Here is a 26,442-nt window from a genome sequence, read left to right on the forward strand (position 1 = left end):
TAACTGCTGAACCATCTCTCCAGCCCCTAAATGAACTGTCTTGACACCAGGGTAAACTGATGGGAAACATTTAAATAATTGGTATTTTCATATGATCAAAAATTAATATCTTCCACTTAAACCTATATTTTTCAGTTATCATACCATTGAAAGTATAATTAAACATAGAAATATCTATATCGCAAACTATTGACAGTACTTTCACAAATAATGAAGCATTTTAAACCACATAACTAATTATTAGAAAAAAGATTTTTAGATTTTTTTAGTTTATATGTGTGAGTACTTGCCTACATGTATGTATGTATGTATCATGTGCATTCCCAGTGCCTAGTGAGTTCAATCCTTAGGATCCACATGGTGGAAGGAGAGAATTGACTCCCACAAGGTATCCTTACTTCCACATGCATAGCACGCACACACACACATGCACACACACACACACACACACACACACACAAATTTCCCTTAAAATGCAACCAAGACTTTATTACTTAAGAAGTAGCACCTTGGCTTTTGTCAATATTTTAAAAATGGAATTCCTGGGTGGGCTGGAGAGATGGCTCAGCAGTTAAGAACACTGACTGCTCTTCCAGAGGACTGAGGTTCGATTCCCAGCACCCACATGGCAGCTAACAACTGTCCTTAACTCTGGTTCCAGGGGATCTCATGCCCTCTTCCAGCCTCCACAGGCATTGCACGCACAGGCATGCTTACATACATGCAGGGAAAACACTCATAGAATAAAAATAAATTTTAAAAGTTTTAATGAAATTCCTCTTTCACAGACTTGTCCAGGTTATATTTATTTTCTCCTTAGAAGGTTGTTGGTTTAAAAATATCTTCATCCCCAGGTTGATATATATATCCACACTCATTTCTTCCTAACAAGATGTCCTGAGTTCCTACTTTGGGCTCCTTCAGTGACCTGTAAGGGACTAAATCCCTAATAAGCAAACAGGATTATTAAGAAGGCAATAAAAACAGCATACTTCTATCTTCTTGGTCTGGCAGGAAGGTCTAATTTTTTAATCCCAACAGGGCCCCTTCAACTGACCTGCTTAGAGTCACGTAGCCCTGGATACCTAATCTTGTAGCTGTGACCTATCAGTCTTCTCTTCTTTGTTTAAGTTGACCAGTCCAAAACTAGGGGAGAGAAAACCACTAAAACTCTTTACATCTTGGAGCTGTGACCTATCAGTCTTCTCTTCTTTAAGTTGACCAGTCCAAAACTAGGGGAGAGAAAACCACTAAAACTCTTTTTCATATTTTTATTGAATTTTTGTGCATTTCATATAGAAAAATCTTCTTATATCCCTGTCCCCCTTGGCACCCTACATAGCCCCCCACTGGAATTCATACATTGTCATTTGTGTTAAGGCCTATTATGTAAAGTTAGTGTCCCCAGATGTCCCTCAGTGCAAGTTCATCCACTGGGATTTAGTCAGCCTATCTAGAGTCCCTCCCTTTAAGACCAACTCTTCCTCACCCAGTAGTAATCAGCTGCCAATAATTCTTCAGCTAAGATTGGGGCCTGCTGCTCACTTCCACAGTTCTGTGCATGGGTCTTGTGTATGCTGACACCATTACTGTAGGTTTTTATGAGAAGGGTCCTAGGAGCGTGTAGGACTATTTCCTTATGGTCATGCAAATCACTAAAACTCTTAAAACCCAGATTCTCCTCAGGGAACATTAGATTTTGGTTTCCAGGGTGCCTTTCTTCTTGTGGAGAGCTTCATGTTTCTGTATGAATATGTGTATGTATGCATGTTTCTGTATGTGTATGATTATTATTTTTCAATAAAAGTTTGACTGCTGTTCTCTACTGATGTGTAATATTTTTCATGACCTTTAATTCTTTAATTGGCTGAGCAAATGAATGCAATACCCTGGACTGATTAATTGGAATGTTAGGTTTCCACTCAGGCCATGAAGGAGCTTTTCTTGCTACTGAAATATTAACAGCAATTCTGCCACTGTCTCCAGAGTGTGCGGATTACAGGCATGTACCACCATACTTGGCACTCAATTTTATCATTGAAGGAATTAATTCTCTTTAGCTGGCATGGTAGAGTATACCTATAATCTTAATACTTGAGAAAGTAGAAGTAGGAAAATCAGGAGTTCAAGGTCATCCTTGGCCATACAGGGAGTTTGAGGTCAGTGTGGAGCACATAAGATCCTGCCTCAAAAATTAAATAACAAATAAAATTCTGTCCTCAACTGACTTTTTTAAAAAGCTTTTTTATTACATTCACTTATTCATTTGCGTGTATGTGTGTATGTGTGGGTGCTCAGGTTGTCACGGTGAGTTTGTTGAGGTCAGAGTCAGTTCTCTCCTGCCATGTGGGTCTAGGGGCTCAAACTTCCAAACATCAGGCTTGGAAGCAAGTGCCTTTGCCCATGGAACCATCTGATGGCCCAAGAGTAACTTTCTTTCTCCAGTGATGCCTGCTCTACTGCCCCATAGGAGCAGGGATCTTCAGGAACTAAATGAGGTCAGGATGTGAAAGGATGACACTGGTAACAAAGTGGTGAGTTCTAGTCTTTGGTGTCACATGCTTCCATTAAATACCCCTATTAACAGATTGCTGTCCCACAGGGATGTAGGATCTGCAAAATCCTAAGCTCTGGGCATGAGACCAGCATGAGTCCCAGGCCCATTTCCCACTTCCCACCCCATTCCCAAACTCTGTGTGATTCTGTAGCTGGCTCATTAGGGAAAATAAAATGCCTTCACAAAGCACTTTGTGAGACTCACAGGGCTGATGAATTCTCCCATTGTCACTGAGCTAGCTCATTTAATCTTCAGAAGTTTATACAGCACCGGTTTCAATGGTTCTTTTTCAAACAGAACTTTAAGCCATAACGTTTCAGAGGGGAAGAGATTAGCTTTTCCTTTTCAATTAAACTCAGGCACTTGCCCTAAGAAACTTATCTGTCAACTCCATCAGTGAGAAAATTGCAAACAAGGACCAGGAAGCTGGCTCAGTCGGATGACCAGAGTTCAATCCCTGGAACTCCTGTAAAAAGCTGAGTGTGACTGGATGTGGTGTAATCCCAGCACGTCTGTGATCAGGTGGGAGAAGAATCTCCCAGAAGCTTACAGGCCAGCTAGCCTACAGTACATAGTGCAGCAGAAACAGTAAGAAAGACCCTGGTGTGGGATGGGACAAGATGGCTGAGGGACTAAAGAGGCTTGTGACCAAACTTGAGGACCCAAGTTTGTTTCCTTGGTGGTAGGAGAGAATAGACTCCCAAAAGTTGTCCTCTGACCTCCACTCTTGGGCCTTGATATGAGTCGGGGGGGGGGGGGGGGGCATTGAGCCCTGATAGGAGGCGGGGGGGGGGGGCTGCACACACACACACACACACACACACACACACACACTAAAGAAGTTTTTAAAAGACCCTGCCTCAACAAGGTGAAAGGCAAAGCAACTCATGAAAGCTGTCTTCTGATCTCATCTCTTGCCTGCATACACACAGATGCAGACAGACAATATTTAAACATTTTTTGCATTTACTTATGTATGTGTGGGGTTTGGGCAGGGGAGAGTGGATACACGGCTGCCATGGCATGTGCAGAGGTCAGAGGACAACTTACAGGAGTCAATTCTCTCCTCCTACCTTGAGGGCTCTAGGGATCAAACTCAGGTTCAGGTTTGGCAGCAAGTACCTTTACCTGCTGAGCCATCCCAGGCCCCTAAACTTGGTTTAAGAAGCAGGTTAAACAGTTGCCTGAGGGACTGGAACTGAGAATAGACATTTTTCAGAGTGCATTTTTATACCTTTGACTATTTCTGTTTTGTGCGTGTTGCCACTTTATAAGGAATTGTACTCACTAGATAATACAAAGTTCTTGAATAACATACCCTCACCTGTGGCCCATTTCTTTTTTCTTTAAAGACTTATTTTAAATTATGTGTATGTGGGGACTGGAGAGATGGCTCAGCGGTTAAAAGCACTGACAGGTCTTGCAGAAGAGCCAGGTTTGATTCCCAGCACCCACATAGCAGCTAACAACCATCTGTAACTCCAGTTCCAGGGGATCTGATGCGCTCTTCTGACCTCTGTGGGCATTGCACAACACAGGTGCATTTATGCATGCTGGCAACAATACACTCATACACATTAAAATAAAAATTAATGTGTATGTGTATGTATCTGTGTGTGGGTATGTGCACATGAATGCAAGAGCATCAGGAAAGAAGAGGGCATTAGATCCCTTGGAGTTACAGGTGGTTGTGAGCTGCTAGACACTGGTGTTGGGAACCACCAGTCCTCTGGAAGAGCAGTTTTTTTTTTTAATTATTTTTATGTGTATGCGTGTGTTGCCTGCATATAGGTTAAGTGCACCCATGTTGTGCAATGCCCATGGAGGACAGAAGAGGCTGTGGGATCCCCTGGAAGTGTAGTTACAGACAGCTGTTGGCTGCCATGTGGGTGCTGGGATCTGATCCTGGGTCTTCTGTAAGAACAGTCAGTGTTCTTGACCGCTGAGCCATCTCTCCAACCCAGAGCAGTATGTTCTTAAGCCCTGAGTTGTCTCTAGTCCCAAAGCATGCCACTTCTCAGTCATGCCTGCCATGCCAGGAATGTTCCTGCTTAGGATTCCATTTACACACCACCTCTTCACAGTGAGAGCTGCCTTATCTAAAATAAACACACCTGCCTCTGCCTCCATAGTGCTGAGAGGAAAGGTGTGCACCACCACAACCAACCCATGTTTTGTTCTCTACAGTAGCCAGTGTTACCCTCTGACACTGAACTCCACTCTTGATTCTTGCAGCCAGAACCCCAGGTTGCCTTCAACTGAGGAACAATCTGGAAATTATGGGATACCTAAGTGACCGACCACACAGCATTGCCATGAACTGTGCTTCCCAACTGGAAGACATCATTCTCCTGCGCCACGGCCCCCACCTGAAAAACACATATACACTTGCCCTGCTGAATATCAGTGTTTGAAATCTACAGATTCAACCAACTGCAGGTCAAAAATATTGGGGGAGCTGGGTACGACTCATGCCTGTAATTCCACCAGGAGAGGCTAAGGCAGGATTACTTCTAGTTGGAGGCCACTCTGGGCTCCAGTGAAATCCAAGCTGGTTCATGTTAAGGCTCTTACTGCCAAGCATGATGGCCGAATAGAGCACCTGGAAAGAATGAACTCTTCCAAGTTGTCCTATGACCTAAACACACACACACACACACACACACACACACACACACACACACACACATAACATGGGCACACACACAAAAAAATAGATGATACATACTTTTTTAGATGGCCCATTGGGGTAAGGGTGCTTGTCACCAAGCCTGAAGATTTCAATTCCCTGAGCCCACATGGCAGGTGGATAGAGAGCCCGCGAAGATGGCACACGCTCAACTAGCCCAAACACACACACACACACACACACACACACACACACACACACACACACACACACACACACCTAACATGGGCACCCACACAAAAAAATAGATGATACATACTTTTAAAGATGGCCCATTGGGGTAAGGGTGCTTGTCACCAAGCCTGAAGATTTCAATTCCCTGAGCCCACATGGCAGGAGAGAAGTGACTATTCCAAGTTCCTCTGACTTCCACTGTACTGTAACACATGCATGCCTGCACACACACATATGCATATAAAATGTTAAAAACACAAACCCAAACCAAACAAAATAAAACCCCAAGGAGCTATCTTGAGCTCACAGCAGCTGCGATTACCTTAAGACCTGTGCAAGACTGGGTCTGTTAATGTCATTGAGTGGGGAAAGGGCTTGTGAGGTCCCACCCATTCCCAAGGATACATGGGCAATTGATGGTTGTTGAAAAAAGGGTCACTGCTACGTTGACCGTGTTCTTGTAAGAATCCTAATGAAACTCAGAGTTCCCCACATCCAGAAAATAGAGATTAGTTGAGAAGGGGAGTAGGAGTAGAGGGGGTCCAAGAGGATAACTGGGGGTCGAGTGTGATATCCAAATATATTATACACATGTATTAAAAACATGTATTAAAAAGATACTGGTCTCAGTGTCATAGTCATAAGCACTACATACACAGAAAATAACATTCAAACCTCATCATGACCACGTAAAGAGAATTATTCACTTATATTAATTAAACCCAGAGAAGCAACTGTTGCAGAGACACTCAGCAAGCCCATCCTAGTCAGCAGCTAACCTGGGAACTGAGGGTCTGTCTGACCAAAGCCCACAGGCACATGGTATCTCCTTCCACACACTGTGGACCAAAACATCTACTTGGATGTGTGGAACAGATGCCATGATGGGACCGACCTCACGAGGACAAGACAGCTCAGACTCTGCAGGGAAATGGGAATGGCAGAGCTTAACGTGTTTAGAAACTCCCAGCAAAGGACTGCTCAAGTGTTCCGTGGCTGTCACCAACGCTGTGAGCTGAGCTATACACGTTAACCATGCCTACAGGCTTACATTTTATAAAACCAGCACCAATTACCTTTTAAAACCTTTTCTTCCCTAAGATACACAGGTTTGTCCTATTCATGTGTCTCAGCTCACATCACACAATGATCTGGGCATGACTCTTCTTCCATTTTGTCCCAGTCTGCTAATACCTATTTCTCTATCCGCCCAAGAGGCAAGTTGTATGTGTGTCTGTGTGTATGTGTACCCTTTAATTTAGAGGAAGTATTCTTTGCTTGTCACCATCACCCAAACAGTGCAGTGTCACAGTTCTTTACACAGTATTTACATCTGAGGGCCACAGTCTAGAACTGACAATGCAGGAATACATACACCAGTCCATTTTCAGTGAAGGCCTGAGGCACTTCACTGATGAATGAATATCCAGACCCACTGATGAATGAATATCCAGAGACAGTGGTATATATACACATACAACATAGCAGTTTCGTCATGTCAACTTCAGGCATAAAATTCAAAGTCCTTAAAACTACTTCATGAATCTACAGGAAATCAACAGCTAACAGCGAACCTCAAGCTGTTCACCTGAATGCATCCGGCTGTGGCAGTGAGGATCAGTCCAGGAAGCAGTCAGCAACAACTAAGCTACCCACTCCCAACCCAGAAAGAACTTACCTCTGAGTTGCACATTTCAAAGACACCCAGTTTCCTGTGACTTCAAACTCATGACAAAATTGCATTTACCTGTGTTTGGTTTTGCATTTAATAGTAACCAATAAACTGAATGGTGTGTGTGTGTGTGTGTGTAGGAGGTGGGGGATGTACAGCATCATAACGAAGCACATGCTAGTTACACAGCTTTTCCTTAAAGGGTAAAATTTTTATTTTTGAGGAACTTGTTACTGCACATTTTCAGAGAGCTACATAAGAAAGCAAAAATGTTATCCTCCCCTCATCCTAGAAATAAATAAGGGCACAAAATTTCTTCTTAAATCATGACACTTGGAAAGTTTAGCACCAGCATCCAAAATAAACAACAAAGGAAAAAAAGAGCATTTACTATATATTTCAGATTTCTTTGGTTTGGGGAAATCCCCATGTGGTATTAATATTTCTTCTTTTAATCATCTTACCAAAACAGTACAAACCAGGAAAAAAATACAAAGCTAGTGGTGGCTGAAACTGGGAGGGATGGGAGGGCGCTCTCCTGTGCCTGTGCAGGTTCCTGGGGCGCAGCCTGATGGACACGCGCTGGCACGACGATCCCTCTGAAGTTGTTCGATTCTTAGAGAATAGCAGTAAACATTCTAATGTCCAAATCTTGGTTCATCTCTTCCACTTTATTGCTTGGATGTTTCTTTGGTGTTGTAAGGTCGTGGGTGCACTTTTTGCTTTATTTCTGGATGGTCATTAATTCTTTAGGTCACCTGGGAAAAGTCAAACTTGGTAAGAGTGACACACAATGATCAGAACTAGTTGAAAAAGGTGAAAATTATTTTCACCTATGGGGCACTAAAGTCTATACAATCTTGGCAGATAAACTGTGATGAAAAATCTTATTTTTTAATAAAATACTTTCAAAAATCAGAAAAGGCAGCACATTTCTGAGTGGGGAGGGGGAACTGTGGACTAGGGAGCTGCCTCAGCAAGTAAGAGCACTTGCTGTGTAAGGGTGAAGACCCAAGTTCAAATCCCCAGCACCTACATAAAAAGCCAGGCATGGGGGCTAGAGAGATTCCATAGTTAAGGGTACATATAGCTCCTGCAGAGATCAGCTTGGTTCCCAGTACCCATATCGGGCAGCATTCAACTTTGTAAGCTCCAGGGGGATCCAAGGCCTCTGGGCTTCTGCACCTGTACTCACGTGCATGCCCCTTCCCCCAATTAAAAACAAACATAAATCTTTAAAAACAAAACGAGTTGGACATGACCATGTGCCTATAACCCCAGCACTGTGGAGGATCACTGGAGGCAGAGCACCCAATGTTCTCCTCTGGCCTCTGCACATGTGTACATCCACTTACACGTACACACACACACACACACACACACACACACACACAGAGGCATTGAAACTCACTAAACAGTTTTACAAATGTCTTTTAAACTAAAGTTCAAGAAGAGGGTGAAAAGCAAGAAATACATAAAGCCAATCTTGGTTAGAAGGCTGTTAAGTAAAAAACCCAGAATGAAGCAGGTGTGGGCCAAGTGCCTGCAATCCCAACATGTGGGCCCAAGTTCAAGAGCAGCTTGGACGGCACAGCAGCCAAGAGCTTAAGAGTGAGACTGTCTCAAACAAACAAACAAACACACACACAAACCCAAAATAAAACCAACTATGGATATAAACTCTTAAGCTTAATCCTGTAACACAAGGTCTTCCAGGCAATACTTTAATGTCCATGAATAAAATCGACAAGATCTTTAACAGAACAGAAAACAGAAGGAACAAAGACAGTAACAAAAATGACAGGCCACCCTCACACTGAGAGGCTGTTCTTTTCTTTTCCTTCCCCATTCTAAGCACTTCATGTGTTTACTTCAATCCTTGTGACAACCTGAGCCAGCAGGGTTCCCTTCTCCATTGGACCAGCAGATGTCAATGTGGCAGAGGATGAACTGCTTAATTCGAAATCACCCAGTGGTAGGCCAGAGCTGCTGTCTTCACTAGGTCTTACACTACACTACACTACACTACACTACACTACACTACACAACACTACACTGTTACAAAATAAACACTTATCAAAAGAAAGTCAAAACCATTTTAATCTATGCTACAGGTAATGGTCCTCTTGGTAGTAAAACCAGACCCTTTTAAAATGATCAAACTGATCCTGGTGTAGTGGTATAGCACCTGCAAATCCAAGTATTCAGGAGGATCATGAGCTCAAAGTCTGTGCTACACTGTAAAGCACTGTCTTAAAAACTAAAAACAAAACAGTTCTGTTGGCTAGTAGGCACCAGAACAGCATCAACTTTCTTAAGAGGTACTTAAAAACTGTCTGCCTGGGCCTAGGAGATGGGTCAGTAAACCACCTGTCACAGAAGTATGGGAACAGTTCAGGTTCCCAGCACTCATAAAAAGAACTAGGGATTTGGGGATGAGGGTAGACAGAGAAGATGGACAGGAGGCTCCTGAGACCTCACTGGCCAGATTGTCTAGCCCATGGGTAAGCTCTTGTTTTAGTCAGAGACTTTTTCTCAAGAAATAAGCTACAGAGTGAGATGTAGCAGCCTCTGGTCTCTACATACACAAGTGCTGCTAAGTCAGGCATGGTAGGTGTTGGGTACAATTTGTAAACCCAGCCCTCAGGAAGCTTGAAGTAAAATTGCCACAAGTTCAAGGTTAAGTGTGGGCTATGTAACAAATACCATGGCAGTCAGGGCTGAAATCCTGTCTCTGAAAAACCAAACGACAGAAACACATATAAAAAATAATGGGCAGGAGAGACAGCTCAGTGGTTAAGAGCATCAAATGCTCTTTCAGAGGACCTGGGTTTGGTTCCCTGCACCCATATCGGGTGGTTCCAAACCACCTGTAACTTAAGCTCCTCCAGGTGATCTGAAATGCCTCTGGACTCTGGTAGGCACTTGTACTCACATGTGCACATTCTCCTCCTCCCCAGTAATTAAAACTCCTCACACATATGCTGTGGCACATGCACCCACCTCTCCCACAAAAGTAAATTTCAATACATAAAGGCTGTCTTAGAAAAAGCAGTTGGCTACTATCAATCCTGTCTCTATGTTTATACCTCAAAACTTATTTAAATAAGGTCAATACCACAGATAATAAACCACCCACTGTATTCCCTCCACCACTGTCCCAACTTCACGATGGAGACTGGCAGGCTCACATCTGCACTGCTGAGGGAACTTGGCTCACCCTGCTGGTTGGTGGTGAAGGTGTCCAGGAGCCGGAGTCACTCGGCACTGCTCTGCTCGGTGACAGGAGCAGGGTTCTCGGTTGGTGCTTCACCTGCCTTGGTCTAAACCAGAGCAAAACCATAAACAAACTTAAGAGGATCATGCAACATTTAAGGATAAAAGGTCTCAAAAGTGAATTTTCATGTGGCTGGAGAGATGGCTCAAGGATTAAGAGTACTAGCTGTTCTAGCAGAGGACCCAGGTTCAAGTCCCTGTACCCTCATGGTGGCTAACACCTGCCTTTAACTCCAGTTCTAGGGGAGCCAATGCCCTCTTCTTCTGGGCATTGCACAATATGGGTACAGTTATATACATTCCTGCAGGCAATACACTTGTGAACATAGAATCAAAATAAATTTTAAGAAAAAAATTTAAGAAAAAAGTCAACTTTCTTACCTAGTAAGACAATGTAAACTTTAACTTGTCATTATGTGTGTGATCAGCAATTAAGTGACACATAAGACTGGCTTCTACTTGACCAGTAAATACCTGTAAGGCCCAGAGTCTGTGGTATGTAACTGCTGTCAACTCATGCTGAGAAGCTTTTCTGTTTCTATTCACTGCTGTCCTGCGTCGTGACAGCTCTCTCACGATCCCTGTTAGTATAATTCCTTCAAGGAATGATAAGTCAAATACTCAGTTTGTGTTACAGGCAGGGCATATTCTCTACAGATGGACCCTAAGTAAAATGTCATACTTGTTAAGTGTCCCATTATGTGCAGTAAGGCCATTCTTAGAACAATAAAGATGATGTAACTAAAGATGACCGACAGTGCGCTCCTGGCTGCTGGCTTTACCTCTTTGCCATCTTGTGAAACAGGGTTCGTGGGACGGGGACGACGCCGATAGTTGTAGGGGCGCCGGAATCCACGGCGGGTGGATGGCTGGTTTGGACCACTGGCCCCTTGCTGATTCTCTTTATCTTCAGCCTCTCCGATAGCAGGTGCAGGTCGTGGGCGAGGAGGTCCCCTAGAGCAAGGAGCAGAAGAACATGAAAACAAGTGCAGTGAGATGGGAGTCTCTCAAGGACTTGGGGTTTACTGGTAGAGTCAAGAGATCTCCGTATACCCCTAGAATCATCCACAGGCCAATCCTGCAGTTGGAACAAGGAGGGGTTTGTTGAAAAGCCTTCTGTACTATTTTGATCTTTCACTCGTTTGCATATTGTAGTGAAGAAACAGCAGTGAACACTTAGGATGCTATTGGACACTTTGATAGGGACTAAGGACAGGAAAATGGGAAAAGTGGTCTGAGGGGCTGGAGAGATGGTTCAGTGGTTAAGGCAACTGGCTGCTCTTTCAGAAGACCTGAGTTTGGTTCCCAGCACCCACATGATGGCTAACAACTGTTTGTAACTCCAGTTCCAGGGGATCCAATATCCTCTTCTGACCTCTGCAGGAATTGCACACACAGGTACGCTTAGATACATGTATGGAAAATACTCATACATGTCAAATAAAAATAAATAAAATGTTACAAGTGTTCTGTGATCTGCTCACCACGTACATAATTTAACAGGGATTGAAGGAGTTAAGCAAGGGGGACAAATAACACTCCTATGTGCCAAAGCCAGGGTTCCTGTGTTTTCACATTAAATATCTAATTCCAATACTAATTCTGTGAGCTACATCTATGGCAAGGAAACCAATGGGTGTGGAGAGGACAAATATTTGCCTGAATCATATGGAAGGGCTGCTTTCATTATAAAGAGGCCAAAGATGATGTGTCCAAGACCATCACAAAGGAGAAACAGCTGGATTCCTGAGCTTCAGAGCATCATTCTACAAAGACTCACTAAAGGAAGGACATAGCATAAATCTTTTCCCAATGTTTTTTTTTTTTTTTTTTTTTTTTCAGTAAATCCCTACTGATGGCATTTCAAGGTACAGGTTGAATACTCCTAACCCACAAATTTAGAACACTGAAATTCAAAACTTTTTCTGTGCTAACATAAGAGTCACATGGCTTAACACCTTGAAGCATTTAATTTTCAATTTTCAGGTTAGCATGTTAAACCAATAAAACCTATACAAATATTGCAAAATCTGAAAAAAAGACAGAGGATGAAAACACAGTTCTGGTACCTGGCATTTGACAGGGGATGGGGCATCCCACAGGATAATCATTCAGGAAGCTGAATTTTTATCCACTTACCTCAAAGGTAAGAAAAAGAATTTACAAACTTGTAATATAAAAACCTTCAGAGGGTACAGTGAGATGGCTCAGCAGGTAAAAGCACCTGCTAGGCAAGCCTGATGGCCTATGTTCGAGCACAGGAATCCTTGGTAGAGGAGAGAATCAACTCCTAAACGTTGTCTTCTGACCTCCACGCATGTGCCTAGGCACGCCCACATCCCCACTCACCTAATAATATATACGTATTATTATAAACAAAGCAACTTAAAACAACCCACTCCTTTACTAATATTAGGAGAAGGGAATAATGCTGATTATCTTAGATACACTGATGCATTTAATGTTCTTACCAACATACAGACCAGTTGGCCACAAAGGAGTCCCAAAATTTGCTGCTTGGCATATGGCTGTTAAATTGTAGAATTAAACATGGGCTCTGTGTTCCACTCCCAGTAAAACACTCCAGTGATTAAAATATTCACTAACTCAACAGTCCCTCCATTTCTGGAGTTACGATTAAACTGCCCATCAATTAATGTCTATTTAACTCATCTAATTAAAAATTACGTTTTAAGCTGGTTGCGGTGGCAAACAGACATAATCCCTGATTTGGAAGGCTGAAAGTTGACACAAGAGGATCTCAAACTCAAGGCCAGGCTAAGCTATGCAGCCAATATGAGGCAAGCCTGGGCTATATAATAAGACCCTGTGTCATGACAAAGTCAAAAGATTAATTTATATGACCATGTTTCAGGATGTCACCAACATTTCTATTTAAAGAGATGACAGCACTGGAGTAAAAGGTTATATCACCATCTGAAAATATACACTAAAGAGACCAAAACTTGGGGAATGTGGGACTGGGGATGTGGCTCGGTGTTACAAGAACCTGGGCATCTTCCCCAGCATGAAAAGAAATAAAACATCCAGGCCTGTGGTCAAACCCGTAACATCTTTCAATTATACCACCTCTCCAGGAAACTGACCCATAGTGTCTCATCCACCCAGCGCCCGTCCCTGGTCTTGGACAGGTTGACGTACATACCTGCGGAACCTTGGGCGGTACGTGGCATTTCGGTGAACCTGAAGCTGCGTTCCCTCTGGGACTCCATCCTTCATCTCTCCTATCTCCCCGGCCTAGAGGGCAACGAGAGCTGGAAATGAGTCAGGCCACAGGGCAGAGAGGGACAGAGCACACAGCTGTGTGCAAAACTGGCTTTAAAAAGCAAAAGTCGGGGCTGGAGAGATGGCTCAGTGATTAAGAACACTCACTGTTCTTGCAGAAGACCTGGGTTTGAATCCCAGCACCCACATGGCTGCTAACTAACCACTGTCCGTAACTCTAGTTCCAGGGGATCTGAAAGCCTCTTCTGTCCTCTGTGGGCATTGCACAACACGGATGCACTTCTCACTTACATGCAGGCAATACACACATTCATAACATAAAAATAATAAAATATTTTTTTAAAAAAAGCAAAAGTCAAAGTAAAGTGCTTCATCCTGCTGGTCCCAGTCACAACGCCAGCTATCTACTGGCAGGAAGGAAGGAAGCTTAGTCTTCCTGCAATAGATTTTTTAAAATCATTATTGAAAAGCACCTAACTTTATTTTACAACATTAATTTAACATCTGAAAATCTGGCATTTTCGGTACCTGAAAGGAAATTTATTTTAGAGGCTGAGGCTCTGGCTCAACTGATACAGCTCTCCCATAGCATGTCCAATGAACTAGATTTCACCATGGTCACCAAAAATATAAAATAACCCTATTTTATAAAAGGAAATTGACATTCAACACTCAGCAAAGAGCTTTGTTCAGCTGTTTCAAACACAGCATTGGTAGCCCTCAATATCATTAGGCATTTCCATAGTTGAGTCCAAATTTTAACCACGGGCTGCTGCAGAAGTAGGTCAGGCACAGTGTTTTGTCTAAGGCCTAAGGCCCTGGGTACAGATCCCAGCACTGAGAAAAAAATAAGAAAACAAAGAGAATTTTAACCACATCTCACCTGATTTCTCCCTTTCAGCTTTTCAACATTAATGTTGGGTTTTGCTTGTTTATTTTTTGAGACAAGTTGTGGCTATGCAGCCTTGGCAGGTCTCAAATATGTGATCCTCCTGCCTCAACCTCCCAAGTGCTGGGATTTCAAGCATGTGTCACTATTCCCAGTTTAGAAATACTTTCTTGGGATGGAGAGATGGCGCAGTGGGTAAGTGCACCTGCCACCCTGATTGACAACCTGAGCTTGATGCCTGGGACCCACAAGATGAAGGAGATAATCAACTCTCCTGAGTTGTTCTTTGACCTCCACAGTGCACTGTGGCGTGTGTATACTGCCCCCTCCCTACCGCCACTCACAAAATAAATAAGGTAGAATGGTCTGGATAATCAAATGTATTTCAATCTGAGAGAATAAAGTTAACTTACTACATAACTTCCAAAGGAAAGAAAACTGGTAACAGAAAAGCAAAACCTCAGAAACTACATCACCAATATTCTATGGAATTCTTTACAAAAGAGGTATACTTCATCTTTTTTTCCCCTATTTTCTCAAACATTTTGGGACTGTCAAGATTACTTAGTTGTCAAAGTGTTTGCCATGCAAGCATAAGGACCTGAATTTGGATCCTTAACAGCCAAGTAAGAAGCCAGGTATGCATTGTAATCCCAGCACTGGGGAGGTGGAGACAGGCAGATCTCTGCAGCTCACTGGCTGACTTAGCTAAATCAGTGAGGTCTAGATTCAATGAGATCCTACCTCATAAACGAAGTAGAAAACCATCTCAGAAGATACCCGACACTGACCTCTACATGTACACACACACACAAACACACACACATGCTCACAGCCACCAAACAACAACAAAAGACCGTCCCAGCCAGGCATGGTAGCGCACATCTATAATCCCAGTATTCAGGAGACTGAGGCAGGAGGATCATCATGAGTTCCAGGCCAGCCTAGGATACATAGTGAGCCCTTGCTTAAAAACAAACAAACAGGGCTGGAGAGATGGCTCAGTGGTTAAGAGCACTGACTGCTCTTGCAGAGGACCCGGGTTCAATTCCCAGCACCCACATGGCGGCTACAAACCGTCCTTAACTCCAGTTCCAGGGGAACCTGAAACCCACTTCTGACCTCCGTGGCATTGCACGACACAGGTGCACTCACATACATGCAGGCAGTACACTCATACACATAAAATAAAAAAATAAATAAAATATTAAAACAAACAAACAAACAAACAAACAAACAAAAAAAGACAAAACTAAAACCCCTTGCTCCTCTTCAGAGCCAAATATCATCTTTCATTTGTCCTCAGGAAAAAAGAAATGAGACTCTTCACTGCTTGCCAGCTCGCCTACCAAGCCCCCTGGGCATGTACTTCTGAGATTTCTATTCTACCACTCTGGAAGAGGGCGCTTCATGATCACACCCAAACATCTCTCTTCTCCCAACTCATAATGTGCTTGCTGTGCTAACCCTATTTATCTCCTCCTCTCCTTTTCTATTGACCTTTGGTTAAACCATATAAACACCCTGAAATATAGCATCTACTCTGTACTGAAAACACTGACGTACAGAACCCAGTCCTCAGAGTCTCATTTCACCATCTGTCTCCAATGCCTCTCACAGTAAGACACACCTAGAGTCGTGTTTTAAATTTATTTCCATTTCTTTGAACTACTTCATCATTCTCGGCTTCCGTGACCTGAGCACTTTAGTTTTGCTTGTTCTTCCTAGTGATTAGATCTAATTCCTGCAGCTTTGACAGGGAAACCACAGAAATGGCCCCACATTCTTGTGTCACTGTGCCCCGCAAGGTGGCATATAGTTTCACGGTACAAGGCTGCTGTTCCCTTTGGAGAATGGGGAAGTTGGAAACTGCTGAGCTCCGCTCAATGTTTGCTTTACCCCTTTGTAATTGAGGATTCTGTAAGGAAGTTCGTTCAGAAGTCTGTAAATATCCTGTTCCTCATCAAAATTTTCAGTCTGTTCATTTATTTACTTACATCTGTATGGACCCAGGAGTTTCTATTTTATTCAATGAGTTATAATCTGCTACTATCATTACTGGCCAATGGGAACCCCTTCTTGCTGACCCATGGCCTCTTGATGTGTCTCCAACGTTCTTTTGAGTACTTCCTGGCTTTCTGGCACAGGATGTTCAAGGCTTCTATTATATTTTCTCTATTCCAGCTCAGAAATCAACCATTTCTAGAAAGAAGCTTCTTTCCATTGAAGAATGGTATGAAAAACAGGAGACGAGGCATCCGTACCACTATTAGGTATCCCTGTATTTGGGGGTCTTTCAGTAAACAGAACTAAAGAAATGTAAACAGGTACATATGCCGAGCACATATATGCAATTCCATGTGTCCCATGTGTAAGTCTACCTATATTTCTGTATGTGAGGCAAATGTGTGTCTACCTTGACCTGCCTCACATAATGGCATTGGGCTAACTTTGATACGTGGTGAGAAGCAAGAGAGGCCAAGGAAACACTATCACAGAAAGCAGATCAAGGAAATGTCTTGCTGTGATCCTATACTGCTTTGAGAACCTTTAAGGATACACTGGGCATAGAAAATCTAACCCTATCACTACAGGAACATCCTCAAAGGCTAATTTCTCTCCTTATTCCCTACCACATTCTAGTTAAATGTGCCCTCACCATGGTAACGCTGTTCTCAAACCCAATCAAACCCAATCATTAGTTCTCAGCCTCGTGTCCTCTACTCCCCCAACAGGATATAACATAACTCCATTCCCCAACATGCCCCTCCCCACTGTCCTCTGCAGGGAAATGTTCATCTTCCTAGTCTCTGAATGTTGGCATGTCCTAGAACTCAGCTGTAAGATCCCCTTTCAACCATGTTAAGCAGGCATCTAGCCTCACCCTGCCCTACGGCTGTAAGTACCCTGTTTTAGAGGCCAAAGTTGTATCTAGAGTCCCTGTCTCCCTTCAGACTTGCTTCCTTGGGCACGTCACGCCTTTCCATTCATAGTGCTGTGTTTCTTTGTACCTGAAAAACCTGTTTACTTGTGTTTCACTGGCTCTCTTATCAAATGCCACTTCTTGAGCTCCAAAACTTCTGTCAAGTACCATCACTTAAGACTACATCTTCCTACCTCCAGATACTTTTTATTTCTGACTGCCTTAGCCTTCTGCCAACTTTACTGTGGAAGAAAGACCTCAAAATAAATAAATACCACCTTTCCCCTAAATCTAATCTTTCTTCGCTCTTCTCCTATTTTTTGCTTAAGTCCACAGAGGTATCATTAACTCTTCATGCAATCGGCAAATGTCACCTCTGTGTGGAAAGCATTTCCCTGCCCCTCACTCGCACTGGAAACACAGTATCCAGCCCACTCCCATGTATTTCCGGAATTTGTACTGGCTGACCTTCCTGATTTCATGTTTATTTCCTGTGGTCTGATCACAACAAGAAGGGCAGATAACTACATAAATGTTTATTCTCAGCTCAGAGTCCCACTCTGGCCTCATCACATTTAGAAGAAGCCAAAGGTCCTTACTCTACCAGGAGTGACTGTCCATCCCCCGCCCCTAAGATCTCACCCTACTCACTCCTCCCCACCTCCATACTTGTGGTCCCAACCACACGAGCCTGTGTTTAATTTCCTGAACACACCAACAACAAACAAGACAGGAATCACTAATTTATTATCTGTGTGTATATGCTGCTTTGTTTTTATACATGTACGTGTGTGTGCATGTCACAGCACATGTGCAGAGGGTAGAGGACAACCCAGGCCTTGTTTGTTAATGCATAGCCCAAGCTGAAAGCTTCAGGAGAGCCTTCTGTCTTCACTGCCCACCTCGCTATAGGAATGCTGGGATTACATACGCATACTGCCATGCCTGCCTTATGTAGGTTCTGGGGATCTGAGCTCAGTCCTCATCCTTACGTGGCAAGTGCTTTGACCCACTGAACCAGCTCTCTGGGCATCAAAGTTGTTTGAGTATGTATAACTATACAGAGATCACAAATCTATTTCCTTAAACCCAACACAAACACTACTGGCTGAATGGCACCCCCCGCTCACCAAGTGCATACAATAAATTTCACTCTGAGGTAGGCATATCCAAGAAAATGTTATCAAAGTCTATTTGACTCAATAGCTTTTAATCACTCTACAGTTTGATCTTCACTTTTAAAAATGTATTCCAATGACAGCCCTGAAGCTCCTAGTGACAAGTAAACAGCTTTCACAAAGTTTTCAGTCTGAGCTGTCGATTTGGCTTAAGGACAGTCTTCGTCACTGCACACCAACAGTACAGTAACATGTAAGAAAGACGAACGGAAAATCACTGAAGATAGCTAACCTGGCCTTTATTTCCCATATGGAATGGCTATTAAGTCAGCATGCACTGAAAACAACCACGCGCAGTTGTGTGCCGAGAATAAGTGCACCGCTCAAAATCAGTAACTCAAATGGTCTTCTATACAGCACTGAGGGATCACTTTGCTCCGAATCTTTAATTGTAACATGAAAAGGGCTCTTTTAAGTAAAGGTGTGAAAGAATCACTATTGTCTCAGGAAGTATGATTTACCTAAGTTAAATAATGAGCCAAATGATCCCAGGAAGTCACGACTAAAGTGGTGAATAAATGGTAGGACCCCACTGACTGCCCTTGCTGGTTCCCTAGAAGCCGAGAGTACTGGCCGGAAGAACCCTACTACGCCTCATGCACCCAGTGTCTCCACAGATCTGATTTGACTTGTTATTTTTAGCGCATTTGTCAGGGGCAGCTGTTGAAGGGAAAAAAAAAAAAACAAGAAGTATAGCAAGGAACAGAGTGAACACTATGTTCAGTCAAAACATTGCATGGGAGGGGACGCTTCGGGGGGGGGGGATAAAAAATAAAGGCCTATCCCTCGCTTCCCAAGTTTCCTGAGAATTGCAGCTTTGGTGTCACGTTGATTCATAACAAACTCAACGAAAAGCGCTACTAATATTTTCTCCATTCTGTTTCTTTATCTACAAAATCGGCACTTTCCCATTTAATTTGGTACTTTAAAAATATTTCCTGTGTTGTAGGCACTGTACTACACCTTCATATTTAATAGAACATTCCAGTGAAGGCATTTAATGTCTCCATTTAACAGATGAACCATTTTATCTAACATTTGATTTTCTCAAAACTTCAGATAAGAAGTAGAAATAGGATTAAAGCTGAGGCCCTGATGGAGTTCAGAGTCCAAGAGCCTATACTCAACCATGTGTTGCACCATGTATATGCACCACAGGTGAGCCTTGAACTGGGAAACCTCCTGCCTCAGCCTCCCAAGCACTGGGATTTTAAGCATGTACCACCATGCCTAGCTTATTTGTCTTATGAGTCTATACACTAGAAACCCTACCCACAGGTCATGCATGGCTCATGTGATGTACTTCCAGAAACGGTTTTAGGATGAGTGACCTGAAAAGCTGAAGAGGGCCTTGCCTCAGCTTCTGTAGCATGGCGAGCCACAAGCAAGGTGTTACACTTCGGCAGCTGGAGTTGAAGGAGGAAGAGGAGGAAGAGGAGGAGGAGGCAGAGAAGGATGGAAGGGTGAGGATTGCTGAGGAGGAGTCCCAGGAGCAATTTTACCTGAATTCTGTTGGGATGGGGAAAGACCCGTGAGCGACGGTCAAAGGTCTGTCCCACGTGGTAAGGCGGGAAACGCCGCTGCCGGTACTGAGGGCGATACGGGGGGCGGCGCAGCTGATTCCGGGCCCCAGAGAACTGCCCGTCTGCGGCAGGGGGCTCAAATCCTTCACTGCTGCCGCTCCCTTCCTCCTCCTCCTCCCCAGCGTACTAGCGAAGCAAAGAAACAGAGATTCAGAAGAAGTTTCAGCAAGGCAAGAACCAAAGAATACCACTTAGGATGGACATCACCAAAAGAAAACACCCCAGTTCAAACTCCCCAGAGCAGTCATCCCTTTTACTGTGCCAACAAAATCAAATGCATTTAGCCCAGATCATCATCTGATTCCCTGGGGTAAAGTACATTGAAGTCAAAGTAGATCTCTGCGGATAAGATCTCAAGCAGCAGAAAAGCAGGAGCAACTGGTCTACTAGCAAATTTAACCGTCACTGGATTAGAACTGGGGTTACGCTACTTAGCTCCTTCCAATATGTCTCCTAATATTTACCCACTCCGGCAAAGTCAAGGAAGTGTCAAGAAAAAAAAAAAAAGTACTTTTAGGGTACCATCAGCATTTCTGATCTAAGTGGTATACTTCCTAAAGCAGTTCTTAAAGTGCAGCTTTCCAGGGTCAGCAAACACAAAGAACTCCCCTATTCTACTAAGACCCTGGCTGCCAGTTTTCACAATCATCTCTCCCAGCGTGTGGAGGTCTTCTACAGGATGCAATGGCATGCAGTCTCAGCAGACCAAACACAAGACAGACAGGAGAAGAACCGTTTTTTTCTATGAACTGTACATCAGAGTTAGGCAAAAGTGAAACACAATACCAGCCTTCTTCCTCAATGTACATACATGTCAATATATAATGGGTTATTTTAAATATTTTAAATCTTTTAATTTTCTAATACAATTAATAGTGATAATAATACCATAAACAAAAATTCTGGGATCCTCAATGACATCTAAAAGGATTCAAATACCTTGAGAGATAATGATCTGTTGCAGCTTTCTCTTTAAATGTTTAGAAATAAAGTTTTAACTGTATTTTAATAGTGAATCCTAACACTATTTCTAAATATAGACCTTAAAAGGGATTTCCTGACTTTTTTCCTATGTGTGAAATATTACTTCACATTCGACCATTTTTCATTTTAACACATTTAACCACCAAACATCCTCACCAGTTTATGATTTCAAATCTCACCCTAAATATGCAAATGACAATGACAATCTTTGCAAGAAATGCCTGTTTTGTTTTTTTTTTCTTAAACTCAATTAAAAACTGATAGTGACCAATTTCTCTTGGAGGATGGGTTCCTTAAGCTTCAGTGTCTCCAGAGCAAATCCACGTGGGCAACCAAATCCCCCAAAAGAATTGGCTTAGCCTAACTTCATAAAAGTCAGCACACTATACTCTTGACAGTACTGGGCTTGAAAGAAGGGCCTCACATATGTCAGGTAAGCATGCTACCACTGAGCTACAGTCCCAGCCCTCTTTTACTTTTTATCTTGAGAAAGGGTCTCACTAAGTTACTCAAGTTGGCCGTGAACTCACTCTGTAGCCCAAACAGGGCTTGAACTTGTGATTCTCCTGCCTCAGCCTCCCAAGTAGCTGGGATTGCAGACCTGTACCACCAGGCCTGGCTCATTCTACTCTTTATAAAACCTGTATGAATAAATGATTCACAGTTATGTAAAGATTTATTTTGCACAGAAACTATTCACCAATTACTAAGTGTAAGACCACATAAATTTCTGAAGCATAGAACCAAATCTTTTCATAAAGAACTTTGAGAGAAACAGTGACACCACCATTGATGACCACATACTTAGGAGGTACTCTATAAGCTGTCTGGACTCAGCACAATGAAACATCTCCACATAGGAACACTACACAGCTTTTCTAGCTCTTGGAAGAGAAAGCCTTCTAGGTAAAAGGTTTCTACCACTTTCATTTCTGAATTGACCTAGAAGTCAAATTAATCACAGCTAGAGATCTGTGAACTGACTGAATTGGAGTTAGCATCACGTAGTAAGCTCTACAATAGCTCATCCCTACCCCTGTCCCTCATAGATTACTGTGTGCATGTGTGTGAGTGGGGGGCGGTATGTTCATGTTCATGTTCATGTGTATATAAACATGCAGATGTGCAGGTGTGTAGGGGAGAAGTTGCTGTCAGGTGTCTTCTTCAATCACTCTCGACCTAACTTCTGAGACAGGGTCTCTTCCTTGAACCTGGAGGCTCAAGCTAGGCTTGCTGGCCAGTGAGCTCTATGGATCCACCTGTCTCTGCCTCCCATTGCTGGGGTTGCAGACACATTAAGCGGTGCCTGGCCTTCAGTGGTTGATGGGGATCTGCACTCCAGTCCTTATGTACTCCAGTACAACAAGTACTTTACTGACCAAAACTAATCCCTGTCCCTCAGAGATTATTTTTTAAACTCAAATAGAGTAAACAAAAGAAAAGTAAGAAAAATATAAACAATTTTTTTTATATTTCTGACCAAATCAATTTGAGACAGGAATAAAGATGGCAGAATAAAGAATAAAAGCATTTAAGTAAAGAAAAAGTGTATGTGTCAAAACAAGTCATTCTCTATCTGCAAATCTTTTTCTGAGGTTTTGTTTTTTTTTTAAGTGTCTCTTTGTGTAGCACAGGCAGCTGCCCTCCTGTACTCACAGAGCAGCCTATGCTGTCTACAATGCTGGTCTCAGGTTTTACTTCTAAAAACATTAAATTAAAATAGACCAACTTATTATCTTACCTTTTAAATTCAAATCTAGCAAGGTCCTCATGACCAGTTAACTGGGTTTATTATGCATGTCTTGAAAATACTCCTTTAAACTGAACCTCCCAAGAAAGCTCCAAGCAGATTCTGCTGTAAACGCTTTCACCTGGATTGGGACTGATCTAAAGAACTCAAAATCTGAAATTACTCACTGCTTCTTTACTTTGAAATAAGAGCAAAATGATATGCTACATGAAACGGCTATTTAATTGAGGTGAATTATTCAGTACTTTGTGGCCAGCACATACTGCGATTTTCACACCAGCTGCTCTCCTTCCTTGACATCCAAACACTGACTTTCTTAGGTCAAGAGTGTCAGCATCCAGGCAGGAATAGGTCACACCACTGGTGATTGCAGCCCTGCTCCCTGTGCCAGTGAACCACAGGACAAGGCACGGGTCAAATGAAGATAAAGCCTTTGGACAACCTTGGCACTGCCTATCTTATTTAAATCTCCTTGTTACAAGGTAATTAAAAGTCTGTTACTTGCACCCAAGTGAATCTTAACTGATACAAGTTCTAACTGGCAAGTTTCCAATGAGACCAGTGGCTAGGGATAAATTCTGGGCACTAAGTATTTCTCTTCAAAACAAACAAAAATAATCATGTGTCCTATTTCCTGGATATGGCACTGCCAGATACGGCATTTATCTGCTCCAGTTATGTACGTTTAATGCAAACATGAGAATATTTGCGATCAATGGTTAGGGACACAGACAACGTACATTACGGGGCGGTCCACGGCGTCTGCCAAAGTAGCCACGTCTATAGCGGCGCCGATCAGCAGCATAACGACTCCCTTCTACAGGAACTCCATCGGGCCCAGTCACATTAGCTGCTTCAGCACCCTGAAAAAGGAAAGAAACAAAATACACCAACAACCTCCAGCACTATACAGCTCTGGTACTAAGAACTCCTATGACTGAGATCTCAAAACCACTTTCTCCAAGATAATGAAGTTGTCTGCCATCTGGTGTACAGCCACACAGCATGACAAAGCTTCACCTTCTTGGGTGGTCTAGCAAGTTCAAGAGAAATGGTACCTCTTTAGAAACTGAATGCAAACACAAAGGTGCATGTGGGAGTGAGGTGAGACCAGAACATTCCTGAACACAAGAGAAACTGAACTACTGCAAATCTTCCCAAAATGCTTTGAAACGCGCAGTATCCTAAGGTCCCAAGGGAATCCTGATGGGTGGGCTCTGGATGCTCTGTCCAGCACTGAAACTTCCCCAAGCTTGGCAGAAACAAGGAAAGATCCTTGACTTAGAGGAACACAGTCTCCACACAGGTAGCCCCTCTTCAGTCCTTCCTGCTATAGCCTTGAAACAGACTTAAGAGTTCTTTCTTAGGGGCTGGAGAGGTGGCTCAGAAGTTAAGAACACTGTCTGTTCTGAAGACTGGGCTTCGAATCCCAGCACCCACATGGCAGCTAACAACCGTCTGTAACTCCAGTTCCAAGGGATCCGATAGCCTCTTCTGTCCTCCACGGGCATTACACGACATGAGTATACTTACCTACATGTAGGCAATACACGCGTACACACACACAAAAAAATAATAAAGTATCTTAAAAAAATGATTTAAGAGTTCTTTCTTCTTGGTGTCAGGGATTGAACCGAAGGCCTCATGCTTACTAGGCAAGGAGTAGTCTAGCACTGAGCTATATCCCTAGACGTCATACAATCAAGTTCATCTGTGTTAGCCCTTGAAAAGCCCCACTTCTTTGATATGTGGCTCTGCTAGCAGGCAGGAAACTTGAACTTTCTGCAACCTCAACCACTTATTCTTTACTCTGTAGCTAGGTGCAGAGAGATATATTAACCTGACCAGTGTGAACCCTAGCAACTATGCCCTGGGAGTTCCCCAAAGTCAGCCTACATATCTGTCTAGAGCCTACACTGCAGACAGCATTAGATCAGAGACATGGGGATCTGCGGAAAGCTCTGTCTCCAACGTCCCTGCTGTCTGTAGCCAGTGCACACCATGAGGAGAGGAATCTGGTCACCTTAACTGGCTGAACAGTAAAGACTTTTTTATTCGGGGGTTGGAGGGTATGTGGTTGGTGTATTTTTGAGACAGCGTCTTTCTATGTAGTCCAGGATGGCCTCAAATTTTCAACAACCTTCCTCCCTGTCCCTCCTACTTCTAGGAATACAGGAGTGAGCCACCAGGCCAAGATAAACATTCCATTTATTCTTCAGGGTCATTTGACACAGGGTCTCACTCTGCAGCCCTGACTAGTCTGGAACTCAGAGATCTACCTGCCTCTGCCTCCTAAGGGCTGGAATGAAACCCTATTCTGGTAAAAAGAAATCTTTGGGGGCTGGAGAGATGGCTCAGCAGTTAAGAGCACTGGCTACTCTTGCAGAAGACCTGGGTTTATTTCCCAGCACCCACATGGCAGCTCACAACTGTCTGTAGGTCTAACTCCTTCTTCTGGCCTCTGTGAGCATCACATGACAGAGGTGCACTTACGTACATTCAGATGAAACCCTCATACACATAAAAATAGATTTAAAAATCCAAAATAGCATTAATTCATAGGTCTGAAAATCACTTATTATACAAAACTCTGTTCTGCCTTACCTTGTGTTACCCTGCCCATCTCTCACCTTTTCTCCTTCCACCACATCAAACTCTACAGTTTCTCCATCTCCCACACTGCGCAGATATTTCCGTGGGTTATTCTTCTTGATGGCAGTCTGCCAAGAAAAGAGAAAACTTCATTTGAGGTGTATTTCAAGACTGGCCAACAGCAAAATGCTTTCATCAATTTCAAGTTAATCAGAGTAAGTGTGAAAAAACTGTCCCTGTATTTTGCTTAAAAAAAAAAAAAAAAAAAAAAAAAAAAAAAAAAATCATTCTATTTTCCTATTAACCTGGATCTCCAGGCAACAAAATAAACATTCTACAACTAGAATGCACATTTCTTTTGTGGTTTGTGGGATGCTTTGAAATTCACCCTGGTAGGTGGATTAAAGAGAACTATAGTTACTACAAACTGTTGTACCTTGGTCACTTAGCCAAGATACTAGATTAGTCAGTTATATACATCAAGCCAAGAGGCTCTGGAGGGTCTGACTGACTCCCTCTGCAAGGGTGAAAATGCTTACATGAGCTCTTACACAGACACACACCACAGTTTGGGTACGCAAGTTTTGTACACAAGAAAAACTTTCAGCTTCAAAATCATTTTTAAAATGGGGAGGAGGGGCTAGAAGAAATGGCTCAACAGTTAAGAACACATACTGCTCTTGCAGAGGATCTAAGTTTGGTTCCCGTTTAAAACCCACACATGGGGTTGGAGAGATGGCTCAGTGGTTAAAAGCACTGACTGCTCTTGCAGAGGACCTGGGTTCGATTCCCAGCACCCACATGGCAGCTATGAACTGTCCTTAACTACAGTTCTAGGGGAATCCTAAGCCCTCTTCTGACCTCCGTGGCATTGCATGACACGGGTGCACTCACATACATGCAGGCAATACACTCATATACATAAAATA

At 43.0% G+C, this 26,442-nt stretch overlaps 1 protein-coding gene across 1 annotated transcript in view; it reads right to left on the reverse strand.

Annotated features, from left to right (window-relative positions):
- Nucleotides 1–7,282: 7,282 nt before the first annotated feature.
- Ybx3 (Y-box binding protein 3) overlaps nucleotides 7,283–26,442 on the reverse strand; it is a gene marked incomplete at its 5' end in the record, with an annotated part of 21,580 nt that continues 2,420 nt past the window's right edge. The window contains 7 exon segments of the mRNA XM_029566326.1: nucleotides 7,283–7,850; nucleotides 10,313–10,415; nucleotides 11,151–11,322; nucleotides 13,535–13,626; nucleotides 20,107–20,313; nucleotides 23,662–23,784; nucleotides 25,552–25,641. Coding sequence (XP_029422186.1) covers nucleotides 10,350–10,415; nucleotides 11,151–11,322; nucleotides 13,535–13,626; nucleotides 20,107–20,313; nucleotides 23,662–23,784; nucleotides 25,552–25,641 — 750 coding nt within the window.

Source organism: Nannospalax galili, unplaced genomic scaffold, assembly GCF_000622305.1.
Source record: "Nannospalax galili isolate Female #2095 unplaced genomic scaffold, S.galili_v1.0 scaffold859, whole genome shotgun sequence".
In the NCBI taxonomy this organism is placed as follows: Eukaryota; Metazoa; Chordata; class Mammalia; order Rodentia; family Spalacidae; genus Nannospalax; species Nannospalax galili.